Here is a 16,730-nt window from a genome sequence, read left to right on the forward strand (position 1 = left end):
AGAACCCATGCAGCAGCCAATGAAAGCAGTTTAATATAATCTTAAAATACATAATTTTCCCCACTCAAGTTTCTAATATATACATATATATATTAAAAATAGAAAAAAACAGGTTTATACATTGTTGTAAGACTAGCAAGGCAAAAATCTGACCTTGCAATGATACTGATAGGATGCTGACCATGACCTGGCTAAGTATCTACGACATCAGTGAATGGGAACAGCATCTTGTCATCACCCTGGGGTCAGCACTTTAACAAACTAACTCATTAATAAATCCTTTGTCTTTCTAACACTGCTCAAGTGTGAGCATATTTGACATGCCCAAATAGCTTGCTTGCTTTTTATATATACATAGCTCCTATCTGATCCTTGCTAGGATGAACCAGTCAGCTTCAGCCCCCAGAATCTAACTAGAACAACTGAAAACATTTATACCTTAAAAAACTGAAAAAGAATAGTTACCAAAATCAGCACTTTTCACAGCTTGCTTCAGGAACAAGATAACTGGGAGATAACATGCAATATAACATTGAAAATGCCACAGAACAGAGACATACAGTCAAAGAACAGAGAACGCAGAAAGAAGCCAACACTGTAAAAAAGATATATATATATATATATATTTACCTTCTTTAGCAGGATAACTTCTAAACTGTAAGGGTTTCCCCCTCTGCACCAGGCACTGTGACAGGGCACACAGCAACCAACCAGAGCTAGCAGGCCCTAACCTTTGGGGTCTGGAAACACAGCCCTCATATAACTGACTCCCAGCTGAAGGCAATGACAAAACTCAAGTCTGATTACTTGTTTCCACCTGATGGAGCCTCCAGCTTAGTTCCTTAGTTCCAAAAAGGAAGGAACAGATCCTTCTGCTCCACTGCTGAGGCGCCAGGTGGCCCAGCTCTACTCAAGATGGCGGGGGGTCCTCATAGCTACCCACATGGTGTCTGCAGTTACCTGCCTGCTTCTTGTGCCCTGAGGACCTCTCCCCTCACTGTCCCCTTTCTCCTTGCCATGCTCCCTGTCCTGCAGGTGATGAAGGGACACCTGGCTGCTGGGGGGAGGTAGGAGCTGGTGGTTTCACGGCCTAACTTGTGGGTACAGATGAGCCTTGCCCGTGGAGGTGTGAAGGCCGGGGCACAGCAGGGAGTTGGAGGGGATGCCACAACTAGTGCCTGCCCTGCCTATGGAGGGTTACAGGTTTGCAGCAAGGGACACAGAGTAGGTAAAGGACTGAGGGAGCTGAGCAGCCGAGAGCCACCCAGGAACGAAACACCTTGTTGTAGCGTCAGTCAGATGTCATGGGTGGCAGAAAATATGTCTGTGTGTGACTCTTCCAGTGTAACTGCTAACCCGTAGCAGGGCTACGGACTGGGCCTGGCACGTTTGGGGATTGTCCCCAGTGCTTGCTTGACCACTGCTCTGTCTGTCAGTGTGTGAAATAAATCTCATCAATACTTCATTTATTTCCACGTTGTGATTAAAGTGACCATTTCTCAAGTCATTTCATTAGCAGTGTGTCAGTGTAACACTTTCCACTGTCCATTCAGTGTTCCTCTTCTCATTTTACTCCATTCACTCACATCCATCTCAATTGTCCAGACAGTCAGACTCCAGGCAGTTTAAAGCTTGCTGTGTCTGCCAGCAGCTTGCATGGTTGTCTCTTTAGCCAACTCCTTAATTGCCTTTCTGGCTGTCCCTTTCCTATGTATCTCACTGAATGTTTTCCACTAAGGTTGTCCACTGTTAAAATTTGACAACCTGCTTAACAGACAACAGAGAAATATATTTTTTACTGGACTACTCTTTTTTTTCTGTACTTTTGTAATTTCTGTAATTTTTCTGTACTTCTTGTAATTAAAGAAATCCTGTCTGTGCTGCCAGTTCTCCTAAAAAAAGCAGGTGGGAACCAGTGCTGAAAGACTTTAATGGGAAAATCTTAGATTTTTACAGAAGTGATACAAGTCCCAAGTGACTGATGAGAGAAAAGGCAGATTAGGGCTGGGCACAGGGTTCCCATAGGATGTCTGACAGAAAGGTTCTTGCTTTTCCTATATACTCAGAGTTCATCAGGAGACCTTCTGGATCAGTATAAATTGGAGGTCGTTGCTCACACTCTGGAGAGAAGAAGGTTCTTTCTGAGGAATCCCCACGAGCACTGTGATCAGCTAGGCCTTAGACATGGTTATCAGGCAGGCCAGCCAAGAGGGAAGGGCGTGGGAAAAAAAAAAAATCTTTGAAGGGTGGTTTCAGAGAGGATGAAGCTTATTTTGGTAGTGGAAAGAATCAGGAGAAAGGAAGAATGCCACAAAGTGCAGTTTGGGAGATTGAGACCAAACATGAGGAAAAAGAAATGTCATTCTAATGTGTCGTGGTACAACAGGCCACCCAGAGGGTGTCTGGGTCACCCCAGGGCTTCGTGTTTCAAGGAATAGCCAGGGAAGAAGGAGAGAAATCAGTGAAGACAGTGATCTTTTGGGGTGATGTTTAAGAGAAGGACAGGACTGGGTGTCCACAGACTTGCAAGGTGAAGGCATGGAACAGCACAGGAGAGCCTGTGGTGCAGGGGCCAAGGGCTATGGCGATGCTGAAAGCTCCCAGCAGAACCTTTTTCCTACCAGAACCCAACGGAAGCTCTTTCTCCCGTTGGCTATGGCTGAGGTCTCTGCCACCAAGACCTACCAGGAGAAACCTTAACCTGATGTCACTAGGATGCCATTATCTCTTTGCCCCACACAGCAGAGTCCCAGAAGCATCATCCTGTAGTCCTGCTCTCAGCATTGAACGCCTCCCATATTCCATGACACCAGGAAGAGCCCTAAGCAATGTGTGCGAGACAGGATCTCCCTTCCCAGGACCTGGAGGTCAGGGTTTGGCTTAATGTAACACATCAAGGGCTACTTAGCATCAGCACCACCTCTGCATTACCTTTGCCTACCCATGGTCACTGCCTCCAGTTTTCTCATCTAACAAGTCTATGGGGACCATCTGTTGGTACTGGCCCTCTGTGGGACCCATTAATACCCCCTGAAACTGGGGGAGTTGCTTCTAACATTGACTTCTTCAGGGGTTTGCTCAGTCTTCTCTCAGTCTCTGAGGTCCATACACCAAATACACCATGGGACTCATTAAAATACAAAAAGCCATGTCTCTTCCCATATTTATCTTCAAGTCTTGAAGACTCAGCCAGCTAATTGGAGAAGTTTCAGACATGCAGTTAAACAAAAGAGTTCAGTGAACACCTAATAAAAAAGGTGATTCTGGTTCTGTAAAAGAATGTCTCCTCTCAAGCCTTTTTTTTTTCCTTCATTTTTTCCCCACTTACAGAATACTTGTTAACAACATTCTCCAAGTGATATTGATGCAGAAGGAGTCCTAAGGAGGTCTGGACAGGTTGGTTAAGGCAGTTTCCTTGAACTCAGGCACTACACGGGCCAAATTTCTCCTCGCCTTCCCAGCTCCACCATTTGTCTCAAGCACACCTAGGATTTACATCCCTTCTCTTCACATCAGACCTCTCCACTCAAGTCTGCAGCTGCATGTTACAGCTCCTTTGTACCAATTCCCACCTTTGTTTGAAAAGGATGGTTGGAAAGGACTGAGGCCAGTTTGTCCCATGCTCTGTCTGAAGCCTGTCCTGTCCTGCTGAAGGCAGATCCTCTTGCATGCCTGCAGCTTGCCTTCCCTCTGCCAGGTACTGCCCAGGAGAGAAAGTCTCAGCTGGGCCCTGCTGCAGGGACCACTGTGGTCCACTTCGGGGGCTACATGGCAATTTTCCTGATCTGCTGAGGAGAGTCCCAGTACAACAGAGCACTGCACGGATGGTCTGAGGCCCTGCCAAGTACTACGACCCTTTGCCATGGCTCCCTTGTGCCTGTGTGGAAGGGCACATGCAGGCACACCGTGTGTCCAGCCCTGGGAGACGTGCAGGATATTTGCTACCGAGCTCCCCCTGTCTTTAACAATATAAAGCAGAGAAACTGAATTCATAAATCTGTGAACTGGCTGCCTGTTTTTGAGGCAGGAAGCTGTTTTCCCTGTCCTATGCAAAGTGCTGAATTTCCTGTACTGGCAGGAGCTTCAGACAGCCTTCCATGTGACAGAGTGTTGATATAGCCAGTCATATAAATATAACTGACATAATGCCAGCCTGGGGCATTTCATCATAGCATATATACTAATCAGTACAAAAGTCAAATTCGCTGGCACTGGGAGATTTCTGCATAACGGTGCCTCACAGGAACTTCTCTGCTTACCTGCAAGTGGTAGAGGTGACCCTGCTTAATGCCCATTTTGTTGGTTTTGTGATTCCTTCCTTACACTACCCCATGTGCTTTTTTCAGCAACCCTGTCCGTCCCTCCTCCACGGGACTGCTGGTTACCCTCTCTCCTCTTCCTCATTCCTGGTTTAAAGACCTCCTTATGAGGTCAGCCATCCTCTTGGCAGAAACATCTTTGCTCTGTTTAGTGAGGTGGATCCCATTTCTCCCAAGCAGACACCGATCCTCAAGCGTGGTCCTAAGGTCACAGAAAGCAAAACCCTGTCACCAACACCAGTTCTGCAGGCAATTACTGACTTGTGCTACCAGTGCCCTCCTCCTCACGGTCTTTTCCCGCTCCGGCAGAATTGAAAACACCACAGGGACTGGACTACTGTTCACAGAGCTCTGTAGTCACTTGTGATACTGTCCAGATTTCCCCTAGCGGTATCATTTTTTTTGCCAGGGTAAGAGCAGGGATAGTAGTCAGAGGGTGGGACCAGCTTCAGCAGTGCCTGGACCTTCTGCTGTCCCCCTGCTGCTGGCCTGAACTGGGCATTGAAGGTGCATCGGTGGGTGGGTGGGTGGGTGGGTGTGGGTGGTGTGCGTGCATCCGAGCAGTGCTCCAGAGCTGCCTAACGATTCATAAAGCCTTCGTTAGCCATCAGTTGTGCTTGACTTGCAGCTCCCCCACCTCCCACCCCTGCCAGGCCCTGCTTGCCCTCTGAAAAGACCCAAAAAGAGCTTTTCTCACCCCAAACCACTGGTGCTGTGGATGCCCAGTCTGTGACCCCATAGGGATGAGGGTGAGCTGGGAGGGGGGGTCATAAAAGGAAACAACTAGGGACACAGCCACATAAAGGTGTAACAGCCTTTATTGAGCACAGGGAGGTTACTCCAATAAAGTATGCCTTCCCATGTCCCTCAGTACAGGCAGGGGAAGAGCCAGACATTGGGGCTAGAGTCCCTTTCCCGTGCATTGTGGGGAACTGTGGCATGGGGGCAGAAGGAAAGGTGCCACCCCCTTTGCCGTGGCTCCAGCGGCCCCCTCCAGCCCCGTGGCCGGTGGCTTTCAGGGGGTGAGCAGCGGCACGTGGGGAAGCTCGTGGCATGCCGAGGCCTGCTGTGGGGACAAGGGCTGTGCTTGCAGGGGTGGTGTGATGGGGAGGGGGCACAGGGGCATGTGCCCCGGTACAAAGTAGGGGGTGTCCGCTGGTCCCTGTGGCACCAGCAGGGGTGGTGTGGGGCGTGTGTCCCTGACATGGGATGCTCTAACACCCGGCGATGCTGTGGCACACGGGACCGCCAGTAGATCTGGCCATGCCCTTCTGCTTTGTCCTCTACCCTGGGGCCCCATGCTGCCCTGCATGTGCAGCCTGGCTCCCCCAGGGGGATGTGGGGCTGGGGAAGCCCCTCAAATAATGGTGGAGATGGTGTCCGGGCACAGAACAGTGGGGCTGGGTCTTCAGGGTGTGTGTCATCCTCATCTTCCGACATCCAGGGGAGCCAGCTCTGCAGTAAGGTAGGAGGGTGTAAGTCAACCCCTCATCATACTGGGGTGGGGGGCACCCCCATCTGGGGACTCACCTGCCTCTCCTTCCTCTTGGCACCGAAAACAGGGGGCAGAGGAACAGCAGGGGGGCTTGGAGTCTGCAGGGGAAGAATGCAGTTAACAGCAGGGAAAAGTGGGGTGGGGATACATCACTATTTTAGGGAGAGAAAATGTTGTTTGGGGGCAAAGCAGTTTCTCTATGGCACTCACCTGATCGACAGCTTGTGGGGAGACACGGCGCCAGCGGTGCTGGGGTGCTGGGTTCCTGCTCGTAGTTGGCTGGGGCAGCAGCTCAGGTTCGGGAGTGCAGCGCCCTGCGGGTAGGTAGGAGGCAGGGGAGGGTGCAGGGTGGCGGGCCCTGAACAGTGGTGGTGAGGGGGTCCGGACGCAGAATTGCATGGCGGGTTTTTCGGAGTGTGCCTCGTCTTCATCCTCCATCATCCAGGGGAAACAGCTCTGCAGGGAGTGGGGCATAAACTGACCCTTCCTGACACTGGGGATGGGGACACCCCCATTTAGGTACTTACCTGCCTCTTCATTGTCTCAGGGCTGAAGTCAGGGGGAGGGAACAAGGAAGGGGAGGTTTGTGCCTGCAGGAGGAGAGTGTGGTTAGCAGCAGGGAAAGGGGCACAGGTATGGGAAGCATCACCATTTAGTTGAGAGAAAATGGCAGTAGACGTATTTTGGGGGGAAAAGCTGTTTGTTTTTTTTTTGTTTGTTTGTTTTTGGGACTCACGTTCCTCTTTGTCTCAGAACTGTAAACACTGGGGGGCAACATGGAAGTTGCAGAGGTCAGTGCCTGATCGAGCAAAGTGTGGTTGGCAGTAGGGCCAAGGGGATAGCTGGGGACGTATCACCATTTTGGGGGGGAAAAAATGGCGTTTTTGGGGGGGGGGAAATACGCTTTTTCGGTCACTCACCTGAGTGACGGCCTGCAGAGGTGCAGGGGGGTGGCTGCGATGGGCTGCAGGGTCCTTGCTCCGCACCGCCTGGGGAAGCGGCTCCATTTCAGGGGTGCTGAGCCCCGGCGAGGGGGGGGAGGCAGGGGGCGGCCCAGGAGGGGGCAGCCCGTGGGAGAGGCCCCCCGCAGCCCCCACGCCCCGGGGGGGCAGGAGGGCGGCCAGGTCGGGCAGGGCGCAGTGGCGCTCCAGCAGGGCTGCGAGCACGGCGCGGCGCCGCTCCTCCGCCAGGGCGCGGCCCCACAGCTCGGCCGGGGCCGGCAGGAGGGCCCGCAGGCGGCCGGCCACCTCCTGGGGGGGCGTCCCGGTGCGGGGGGGGGGAGCCCCCGTCCTCCCTCCCCGGCCCCCGGGGGACTTGTGGCTGGGGGGGCGACGCCCGCCCGTCCCTCCCCAGCCCCTGCGCGGGGAGGGGGCTGCCTGCCGGCCATCCCAGCCCCTCGGCCGGGGGGGGGCCCGCCCCCCGCCCGCCCCCCAGCAGCCGCTGGATGTCCCCCGATGTCACCCCCCGGCCGAGGAGGCCCCGGGGGCGGCTGAGGCGCTGCTGGGTGATGATGACGGGCCGGGGGGGCGGCAGGGGGCTGGGCTGGGGGGGTGCAGCCCGGAGGGGGGGGACGCCCCCCCAGGGGGGCCTCGGCCCCTGCCGCCTGGTGCTGCTGGGGAGGCATCGGCCGAACTTGGCGCGGTTGCGCTCGCCCCTGGTCCTGCGGCGCTTGACGCGGCCGGGCGGGGCCTGCGCGTCCCTGGCAGCGCCCCGGGCATCGCCTCGGCCGCTCCCGTGGCTCATGGCCGACATCTGGGGACGAAACAAGGGGGGGGGGCTGCGCTGGGGGGGCGGCGGCGCCACTTCCCAGCCTGGCCCCTGCAGTATCCCCGGCTGCCCCCCCCCCGAGGCTCCCCCGTTCCATCCCCAGGCTCCCTCAATACCCCCAGCGCCCTCCGCTCCCCCTCGTGCCCCCCCGGCCGCCCCTTCCCCACTACCTACACTCCTGCCCCCCCCTCCCGCCGCCAACGGCTGCCAGGCCCCGCCCCGGGGGGCCTGAGGGGCAGCGGCTGCCCGGGCACCGCCCGCGCCGGCCCCGGCCCCGGCCCCGGCCCCGTTCTCGTTCTGTCCGCAGCCCCTGGGCAGCCGCCCTCGTTTGGGGGCAACCTGCACCCCTGGGTGCTCAGCCACCGCTCAGCCCACCGCTGCCGTCTGCTCCCCACGGCCCTCCTGTCTGGGCGCTGGTCCCATACCACGGACTGCAGAGAGGGGACACCTGTGGGAGGGGGGTGGTGGTGTCAGGGCACTCACAGTTTGTGGGGAACGCAAGAGAAGCTGGGGGTCCTGAGACCCCTGGGTGCCACTGGGCTCCCGCCATGCCTGTTCCTTGTTTTCACAGCCTTGCAATCTCTTTGACAAGGGCAAAAGGTGAGGCAGGGCTGGAGGTGCTCCTGAAGGTCCTGAAACCCTGTAGTGGGTTTACACGGCAAGGTTTTGGTAGCAGGGAGCTGCAGGCCTGGCCTCTGTGAGAAGGATCCAAGAGCTGCCCCATGTTAGATAAGGGCCAGTTTCAGCTGGCAGCAAAGGGACCCACCACTGCCCAGAGCCGAGCCAATAATCAATGTTGTTTGTGCCTCTGAGAGACCATATTTAACAAAGGGAGGAAACAAACAAACAAACAAACCTGCTGCACAACACAACAGCAGCTGGGAGAGAGGAGTGAGAAGCAGCCCCGCAGCTCCCGAGGTCAGTGCAGAAGGAGGACAGGAAGTGCTCCAGGCACGCAGCACGAGTTCCCCTGTGGAGAGGCCCCTGTGGCCTGGAAACGGGCAAGAATCAAGATCGTTTCTCCTGCAAGTTGTGTAAACTGCTACTTGGCCAAAAGATCCTTCCCTTACGTGAAATAACCCACCTGGAAGTTCTCCATAAATTCCTGGTTGTATTAGGTGCGAGCCTGGCACAGGCAGTGAGTTGTTCCTGTCCTGCCCTAGCTTTAAGTAGGGCCTGAATTGTGGCAGTGCTAAGTCGAGTGCAACCATTCCGGTTTCACTTCAACCTCGGAGTATTTCTGGCCCACACACATTGGGGTTCTGTGCAAACAATTTGATCCTACATTCATGCTGGTGAGCTAGGCGGTGGGCACCGTTTCTTCTCAGGTGTCCCCCAGTGCTCCTTTGGAATATGTCTTGCTTGCCAGCAGAGGGCAGAAGGCTTCCTTTCTTGAGCTGAAATGGCCAGCTTTGTCACTGGCTCTTCAGGCCAGTGGATTGTGTTCACCTTTGCGAAGGCTCAGATCATTGTCCTGTGCAGCACTGGCTTTTCACTTCCTACAAGTGAAAAAAAGATTTGAATAACCCATAAAATCCAGCAGTTATGAATTTGCACAGGTGGTGTCCAACCCTCTCGTGTTTGTTCCCACAGCCCTCTCTGCCCTGGTTCACACCTCTATCACTCCCCGTCCAACAGTTTCTGCCAACAGCACTCCTTCACCCCTACTTCCCACATACTCTTCCTCTCCCATACCTCCCATGGCCGTATCCTTCCCCCTCCCCAAGCTCACAGGCAACTTGGCTTCCAACTTGGCAACATGACTTTACAGCACTAAAAGCAGGGTCTCCATTTTCCTGTGATATGCTCTAAACTTGGCCAACGCGGGCTGAGCAAGAGCATCCCAGAACATACAGAACATGACAAGTGGAGTACAGAAACATCCTCAAGCACTTCCACTGCTTGAAAACTGATTGTACAGGGTTGTCCTCAGCCTGTCCCATTAGTAGCCCCTAGAGGGCTGTCCTTCCAAGATTTCTCCGAGGACCTAATTAATTCCTGGTTTTCTTCTCTGCACAAACTGTGACTGCTTTTACACAAGAATATTAAGTAAATAGTCATGATGTCCAGATTGGGTTACTTGCTTTTCCAGGAAGAGAAGAAAGTCTGTACTCTCAATGCTAGAACCACAGGAGCACCAGAGCAGAAAGCTGCAGGAACTCATACCAACATAGCCATGTGCCCGTTTGCTCTTCTGTTGGATGATTTGGTGCTCACAACAGATCCCAGTTCCCTCACCCCAGCCACACCTTTCCCGTCCTGTTGCCTATGTTCTCCCTCTGTTGATGCCCACCTGCAGCAGACTGTGGTTTCCCCCTCCAGATAAGAGGCTTTTCTCCCAGCTGGAGGTGCTCGCAGCATCTTCTAGAGCACATGGGTGGCCACAGGGTGCTGCTCCCCACCAGCCCGCTGGGGACGAGACACCCCCCACTGCAACATCCTGCAACATCAGGGGAGGAGGCCAAAGAATAGTGGTGGGGAAAAGGTGTTTTTAGATTGCTTTTAGTTCACACTGCTTTACACTCTGATCAATTGGAAGTCAATCAAACAAGTCTTCCCCAAACCAAGATGGTTTTGTCTTTGACAGCAGCCCGTGAGCCATCTCCCTGTGCCCTCATCACAACCCACGAGGGTTTCTCCCTTGTATTTTCTCTCCTCGTCACGCTGAGGAGGGAACGAGAGAGCAGCTGGGTGGGCACCTGGCAGCCAGCCTACGCCAAGCCACCACGGCCATTCACAGGGATGAAGAGGCTGCACCATGGGCTTGGAAGCCCAGGGCGCGTCTGTGAGGCTGGGGGAGCTCCTGGGCACTGCCACATCCACCACTTCATGGGCTTGTGGCAGCTGAGCTTGAGCCCTGGCAAGGAAATCCTCGAGGCTCTGAACAAGCTCCGGGCAAGTCCCAGTGGCCCCGGCCACGTCACTGACGGGGCTGCTGTGCTCTTCGCAGCGCTGCTGCGTCTGCCGCAAGAAGGGGGCCACCGTCGCCTGCCGGCAGAAGCGGTGCTCGCGCCGGTTCCACCTGCCCTGCGGCTCCCAGCGGGGCTGCATCTCCCAGTTCTTTGGGGAGTACAGGTACGAGCTGCCCTAGGTTGGGCTGCAGCCCCCTCTGCCTCTGCCCTGTAGGCAGTCCCCAGTGTGGCACGAGTGCCCCGGGGCCCAGCAGGGAAGGGCCGAGCCCCAGCCTCAGCCAGGACATGTGGGGAAATTTTGGGTGGGCGGCTCCTTTGGGGAGGAAAGGGCTGGCAAGGGGGCCACGTGTGCAGTGCCTCCCGGGGAGGTGGTGGCCTCTCCAGGCTCTGGCCAGAGCTGTGCAGGGCCTCCGGCAGTCCCTGGCCTCACTCAACTCTTCTGTCCTCACCCACCTCCTTCTGCTGGGAGCACCGCCCGCAGCAGACCCTGGAGACGCTGCAGGAGGGGCACACCATGTGCATCATCTGCATGGAGATGGTGGAGGACAGCCCCTCCTACACCACCATGGTGTGCCCCTCCTGCAGGCACGCCTGGTTCCACCGGGGCTGCATCCATGTAGGAGGCCCTTCCCTCTGCCAGCCCGCAGGGACACCATGTGCCCAGAGCGGCGTCCTGCTCACACGGGGAGCTTCCTCTGTCTCCACCCTGCAGGCAGAGTCCCCAGTGTGGCACGAGTGCCCCAGGGCCCAACAGGGAAGGGCAGAGCCCCAGCCTCGGCCCAGACATGTGAGGACATTTTGTGTGGCAGGCTCTGTGAGAAACGTCTCTGGGTGCCCAGCTGGGGCCAGGCCAGGGAGGTCTAATGGATTCTGTCCCACTTGGGCTGTTGGGGGCCTCAGGTCCTTCATGGTGTCACCACCTGCTGGTGTCTGCATGGTCACCAGCCCAACGGCTTCCCCAGGCCCTGGCAGCTGCTGCTGTGCTCTTTGTGTGCCACCAGCGGGACCCACTGCCGATGCTCCCACCTTGGGGACACCTCGCAGCAGTGGGAGTGCGCTGGCTGCGCTGGCCCGGGCACTGGTAAGGGGCACGGGGTGCTCAGGCTCAGGGTGGCAGAGCCCTTCATGCCCACTCAGGGAAGGACCGCAAAGCTGGGGCCTCTGTGGGCCAGGCAGGGTGGAGAATGAAGACTGCCAGCCATGGTGCTGATCCCAGCCCCGGGAGAGGGTACATTCCCCTGGGAGCTACAGCCTGCAGACCCTTGAGCTCCCCATGGATGCCAAGAAGACACCAGATGGCTGCAACCCCCCAACTTCAAAGGGCCCTGGAGTCTGGAGGGCAGGCCTGGGCCACATCCTGCCGGGGCCTGCCAGCTCCGCCTGCTCCTGGCCTGGCCCAGGGCAAGCTGGCGTGCCAGCCAGAGCCCCTGGGGACAGAGGAGAGCGAGCCCTGCTTTCTGGGCACTGTCCTCCTGCCCCCAGCCCCACAGGAGGAGCTGCCACATGCTGGGTGCTGCACGCCCAGCGAAGGCAGGGAGCTCTTGGGGCCAGCTGGGGCTGAGGGACCCCAGCTCCTGAGGTGGTGTCAGGGCAGCAGCTTCCCCTCTCCTGGCTGGAGGCTCAGGGCACCAAGAGACCGGCATTGCAGGAGAGCTGTAGCACTTTGAGCCCTGCCAAGGACGTCTCTGCCTGGCTGCCAGGGTGCTTGCTCCCAGACGTGGCTCCCCACCTTTGGAGAGGCCTGCTTGGCACTGCCCTAATTACGCTTGTCCGCAGGAGTGGCAGTGGATCACAACCGCCTGGCTACGCTGTCGTGTGTTTCGGGGCAAAACAGCGTTGGCAACACACCAAGGGCTTGGAGGGTGCTGAGCAGGGCTTGCATGGGACTCAGCTGCTCCTCCCAGCCCCACACCATCTGCCCGCTGGCTGAAGGTGCATGGTCCCCTCAGCACAGAAGGCCATCGGGCTGGTGAAGCAGGACATTCCCCCCAAAATCCATGCTGGCGTCTCCTGCTCCCTCACTGCTCCTCCCTGCATCTGGAATTGGGCAAGAGAAGTTGTCTTTCAAGGTGCTGAAGCTCTGGCAAAATTATGTCTTCTAAAGACGTTTAGATTTAGAGCTCAGTGATATGGTTTAGTGGAGGACTTGTTAGTGTTAGGTCAGAGGTTGGACTAGGTGATCTTGGAGGTCTCTTCTAACCTAGATTATTCTGTGATTCTGTGATTCTCTGTGTGTCTTTGGACAGTCAAAAATAGAGAGGATTTCCAGTCTATAAGCAGCAAGAACTGCCCCTGCCCACTTCCATCCAACATGCTCCCCATCATGGTACTGGTGTTGGTAGCGTGGGTCCTGGCTCCACCACAGCTGGGAGTAGCACTTGCATCACTGGGGCAGAGAGAAGGAGAACAAAAACACCAGGAGCACCCAACCCTCCAATACGCCCATGAGCAGGAAAGGATGGGCCAGCACACATGCTGGTGTCCCAGGAGCCAACACTGTTAGCCCCATCCCTTCACCTCCAAAAATCACCTTCAAAAATATCATTAGTGGGATGGGAAATAGTTGGGATTGGGAACTGTTTCTGATATATTGCCGTTTTGCTTATCCATTGGTTTATTTATTAAATTATTAAATGTTTGGTGTTCACCTTACAATGTCTCAGCCTACAGTGACTTGTGTGGCAGCACACAGTGGGAGTTTAACATAGCCTGCTTCTGCTCCCCATGCTGGCCCCACAGATTGCTTTCAGGATGTCTTCTTTGGAAGGGAAAGGCTGGAGAACGGCTGTGGGTGGTGGAAGCCAAGGGACACTCGAGGAGTGGTGAGAGGTTTGATTCCCAAAGTGCAAGGAAGCGGGGGCAGACAGGGTTTCTTTGCAGACATACAAACACCTGTGCAAATCGCTCTTCTGAGTCCATGCTTTTCTGGTGCTGGTAATTTTGTCCCAGGATGGGGCCTCAGCCAAGCCTCTAGGCACCTTCACACCCCAGGGTTATGGGGCCAACAGGAGGGAGTGGAAATGGAGCTGCTGAGAAAAGAGGGACCCCAAAGAAGGAGAAACAATGCTCAGTGCTACACTGAAGCCTTATGGCTTTGCTAGCAGCTTGTGTCCAAATTCTTCTTTTCAAGCAGCCCAACTTCCCAAGAGGGGACTGTTAGAAGTATTCAGGTGAAAGATGCCAAACCACCAACTCGACCTTTTTCTGAGGGGATGCAAGAGCTGTCAGGGACAGCCACTTCAAAAAGAATTGATCTTGAAGAAGAGTTTCACATCAGAATAATTTAGTTCATTGCCCCTCTCTAAAGTAGTCTTTATTCAGCAAGTTGACGTTAATCATGCAATTTTTATTTTTTAATTCAGAAAAGGATGTTTTGTAACGTAAGCATTGTACCCTTGCATATGTGCAGAGCAAAATGTGCATTAGAAAGTATATTTCTAATGACTACTAGATTTATTTTCACTGGTCCTTTGTGTATAAAGCAGTAAAGACTCCTTTCTAGAATTTGCAGAAGTTACTTGTAAATTATTCTAGTTCAAACTGCATTTGACTTCTGTAATTACACAGAAGCATCCTTTGTTAAATTCATTGTGAATAACCCTTGTTCCACTCAAATGGTAAATGGCAAAGTTCAAGTGTAGTAGTAGCTCAATAGAGGTTGCATCCTCTCTGAGAACTGTATCCTGTCAAACACAGTTTACATTTTCCTTGAAGCTACCTGGCATAAAATACACCCTCAAAGGCTTTTCCAGCCAAGTTGCTTTGCTCGTGTTGTGAGAAACAATGACAGAGGAAGGCGGAAAATAAATGGGATGCTAGATAGACAGGAAGAAGAGACAAAGATGGAACTGTTGTTCTGATGTGTTTGCATGGGTAGAGCTGCGTGATTACAAGGGCTCAGTAACTGTACCCTGACTCCACTAGAAACGTGAGGCTTGGGAATGGGTATCCAGCCATTTAAAAAAAACAGCTAACTTTTTGGGGAATACAATCTGCTGGTTATAAACCTTCAGGAAGTTAAAAGATGAAAAACCTATGTAAATGTTTCGTATGGAAAACCAAAAACAATATTTAAAGTGATATCAAGCACTGTACTAAAGATTTTGAGTGCCTTTTTCAACAAAAGCAAGTCAGAAGTTACTACTAATATTACAGTATTTAAGTAAATACAATTCCTGTGATCTGTAGTTCTGGACACCACAGTACAAAAAGGATGTAAAACTGTTGGAGAGTGCCCAGAGGAGGGCTACGAAGATGGTGAAGGGCCTAGAGGGGAAGACGTATGAGGAGCGGCTGAGGTCACTGGGCCTGTTCAGCCTGGAGAGGAGGAGGCTGAGGGGAGACCTCATCGCGGTCTACAGCTTCCTCGTGAGGGGGAGTGGAGGGGAAGGTGCTGATCTCTTCTTCTATTTAGTCACCAGTGATAGGACCCACGTGAATGGTGTCAAGCTGAGGCAGGGGAGGTTTAGGCTAGACATCAGGAAGAGGTTCTTCACTGAGAGGGTGGTCGCGCACTGGAAGAGGCTCCCCAGGGAAGTAGTCACAGCACCAAGCCTGTCGGAGTCTAAGAGGTGTTTGGACTGTGCACTTAGTCACATGGTCTAAAATTTTGGGTCTAAGAAGCATTTGGACTGTGCACTTAGTCACATGGTCTAAAATTTTGGGTAAACCTGTGTGGTGCCAGGAGTTGGACTCGATGATCCGTATGGGTCCCTCCCAACTTGGGATACTCTATGATTCTTTGATTCTAAGATTCAGCTTTTTGACACTCCATGTATGCCAAATCATGCCTTTGTTTTCAGTTAGTGAATCTAGGCTGCACTTTTCTCACAGTTAAGTCCCAACACACGCCTGTCAGTCTGCCACACAAGTTTGGGATGTGAACCTCGTGACTTGGGGTTGTAACATGAGGCTGGGACACAGGCCTGGGACGCGAATCTGTGATGTGAGGCTGGGACTTGAGGGTGGCACGTTCAGCTTTGGGCTGCGATGTGAAGCTGCAGTGTTAGGCCAGGAATTAGCAGTGTTCCCCAGGGGTCAAGCCTGGGTCCAGTCCTGCCCAGCCTCTTCATGAATGATCTGGATGATGGTGCAGAATGTGCCCTCAGCAAGCCTGCTGCTGGTCCCAACCTGGGAGGAGATATGGATGCACCTCCATAGGGCCCTGAGCAGGCTGGAGAAATGTCCTGACAGGAACCTCCTGCAGTTCAAAATGGCGAAAATCATAGTCCTGCCCCTGGGGAGGAGCAACCAGAGGCACCAGGGTATGCTGGGGGCACCCTGCTGGACACAGCTCTGCAGGGAAGGGTATGGGCTGGGTGTGATCCTCGGAGCTGAGCTGGAGATGAGTTGGGCCAGGAATGTGTAGGAGGAGGGCTTCTGCAGCTACATTGGTCAGAAAAGGAAGATTCAAGGAAGCATTACCCTATCAGATACCCCCATCCTGATAAAGAAAAAAAGAAGAACTAGTGACAACCAACCTGGAGAAGGCTGAGGTATTCAACACTTATTTTTATTGTTACTACTACTACTACTACTTCCACTACTACTACTACTACTACTACTACTACTACTACTATTATTATTATTATTATTATTATTATTATTATTATTATTATTATAAGCTTTCCCTGAGGAAAGAGCAATTACTCTTCCGTGTGCAGCATTAGGAGGAGGGCTGCCAGCAGGCCGAGGTGATCACTCCCCTCCGCTCAGAAGTGGTGAGGCCACATCTGGAGGACTGGGTCTGGTGCTGGGCACCCCATACTGGGCCATACAGGAGAGAGTCCAGTAAATGGCAGCAAAGCTGGTGGAAGGACTGGAGCATCTCTCCTCTGGGGAGAGCCGGAGGGAGCCGTGACTGTCCATTGTGGAGAAGGCCTGCGAGGATCTCGCTGAACTACATAAATATGTGAAGGGAGGGTGTAAACGAGGTGGAGCCAGGCTCTTCTCAGTGTCCACCCGGCTGCAGGTGGCCCTCCTTGAGCAGGGGGGTTGGAGCAGGTGACCTGCAGAGGTCCCTTCCAACCCCAACCCCACTGTGTGTCTGGTGGTTTTGCAGGGACCCGAACCAAAGCACGGCCATTCGGCCAGGCCCGAGCACCGGGGCAGCTGTGAAGGAGGCTGCCAGATGGGCTTGGCCAGCCTGTGGTCTGTGTCTGAGGCTGGACGAGCTCCTGGCTGCTGTCACCATGCCAAAGGGGGGTTACCTGGCCCATGGGTATGTTGAGAGCACAA

General features: G+C 54.1%; 1 protein-coding gene and 1 long non-coding RNA gene across 4 annotated transcripts in view; both read right to left on the reverse strand.

The window, feature by feature from the left end:
* Positions 1 to 1,902, reverse strand: part of LOC308199967 — a 45,810-nt gene extending 43,908 nt beyond the window's left edge. For 2 of the 3 annotated variants that reach the window (XR_013955118.1, XR_013955119.1), the window contains exon 1: positions 631 to 1,902. This is a non-coding gene — a long non-coding RNA (uncharacterized lncRNA). The remainder of the gene's footprint in view (positions 1 to 630) is intronic. The other variant, XR_013955120.1, reaches the window with a different exon arrangement.
* Positions 1,903 to 4,918: 3,016 nt separating this feature from the next.
* On the reverse strand, positions 4,919 to 7,247 carry LOC308199977 (uncharacterized protein). The gene is made up of 5 exons (XM_080604953.1): positions 6,735 to 7,247; positions 6,342 to 6,404; positions 6,025 to 6,270; positions 5,850 to 5,912; positions 4,919 to 5,774 (listed from the first exon to the last, which is right to left on the reverse strand). Exons 1-5 carry the CDS (start codon positions 6,819 to 6,821, stop codon positions 5,187 to 5,189), a joined length of 1,047 nt encoding a protein of 348 aa, XP_080461079.1. The 5' UTR covers positions 6,822 to 7,247; the 3' UTR covers positions 4,919 to 5,186.
* Positions 7,248 to 16,730: the final 9,483 nt, after the last annotated feature.

Source organism: Anser brachyrhynchus (assembly GCF_964034855.1).
Source record: "Anser brachyrhynchus genome assembly, chromosome: 9".
Lineage (NCBI taxonomy): Eukaryota > Metazoa > Chordata > Aves > Anseriformes > Anatidae > Anser > Anser brachyrhynchus.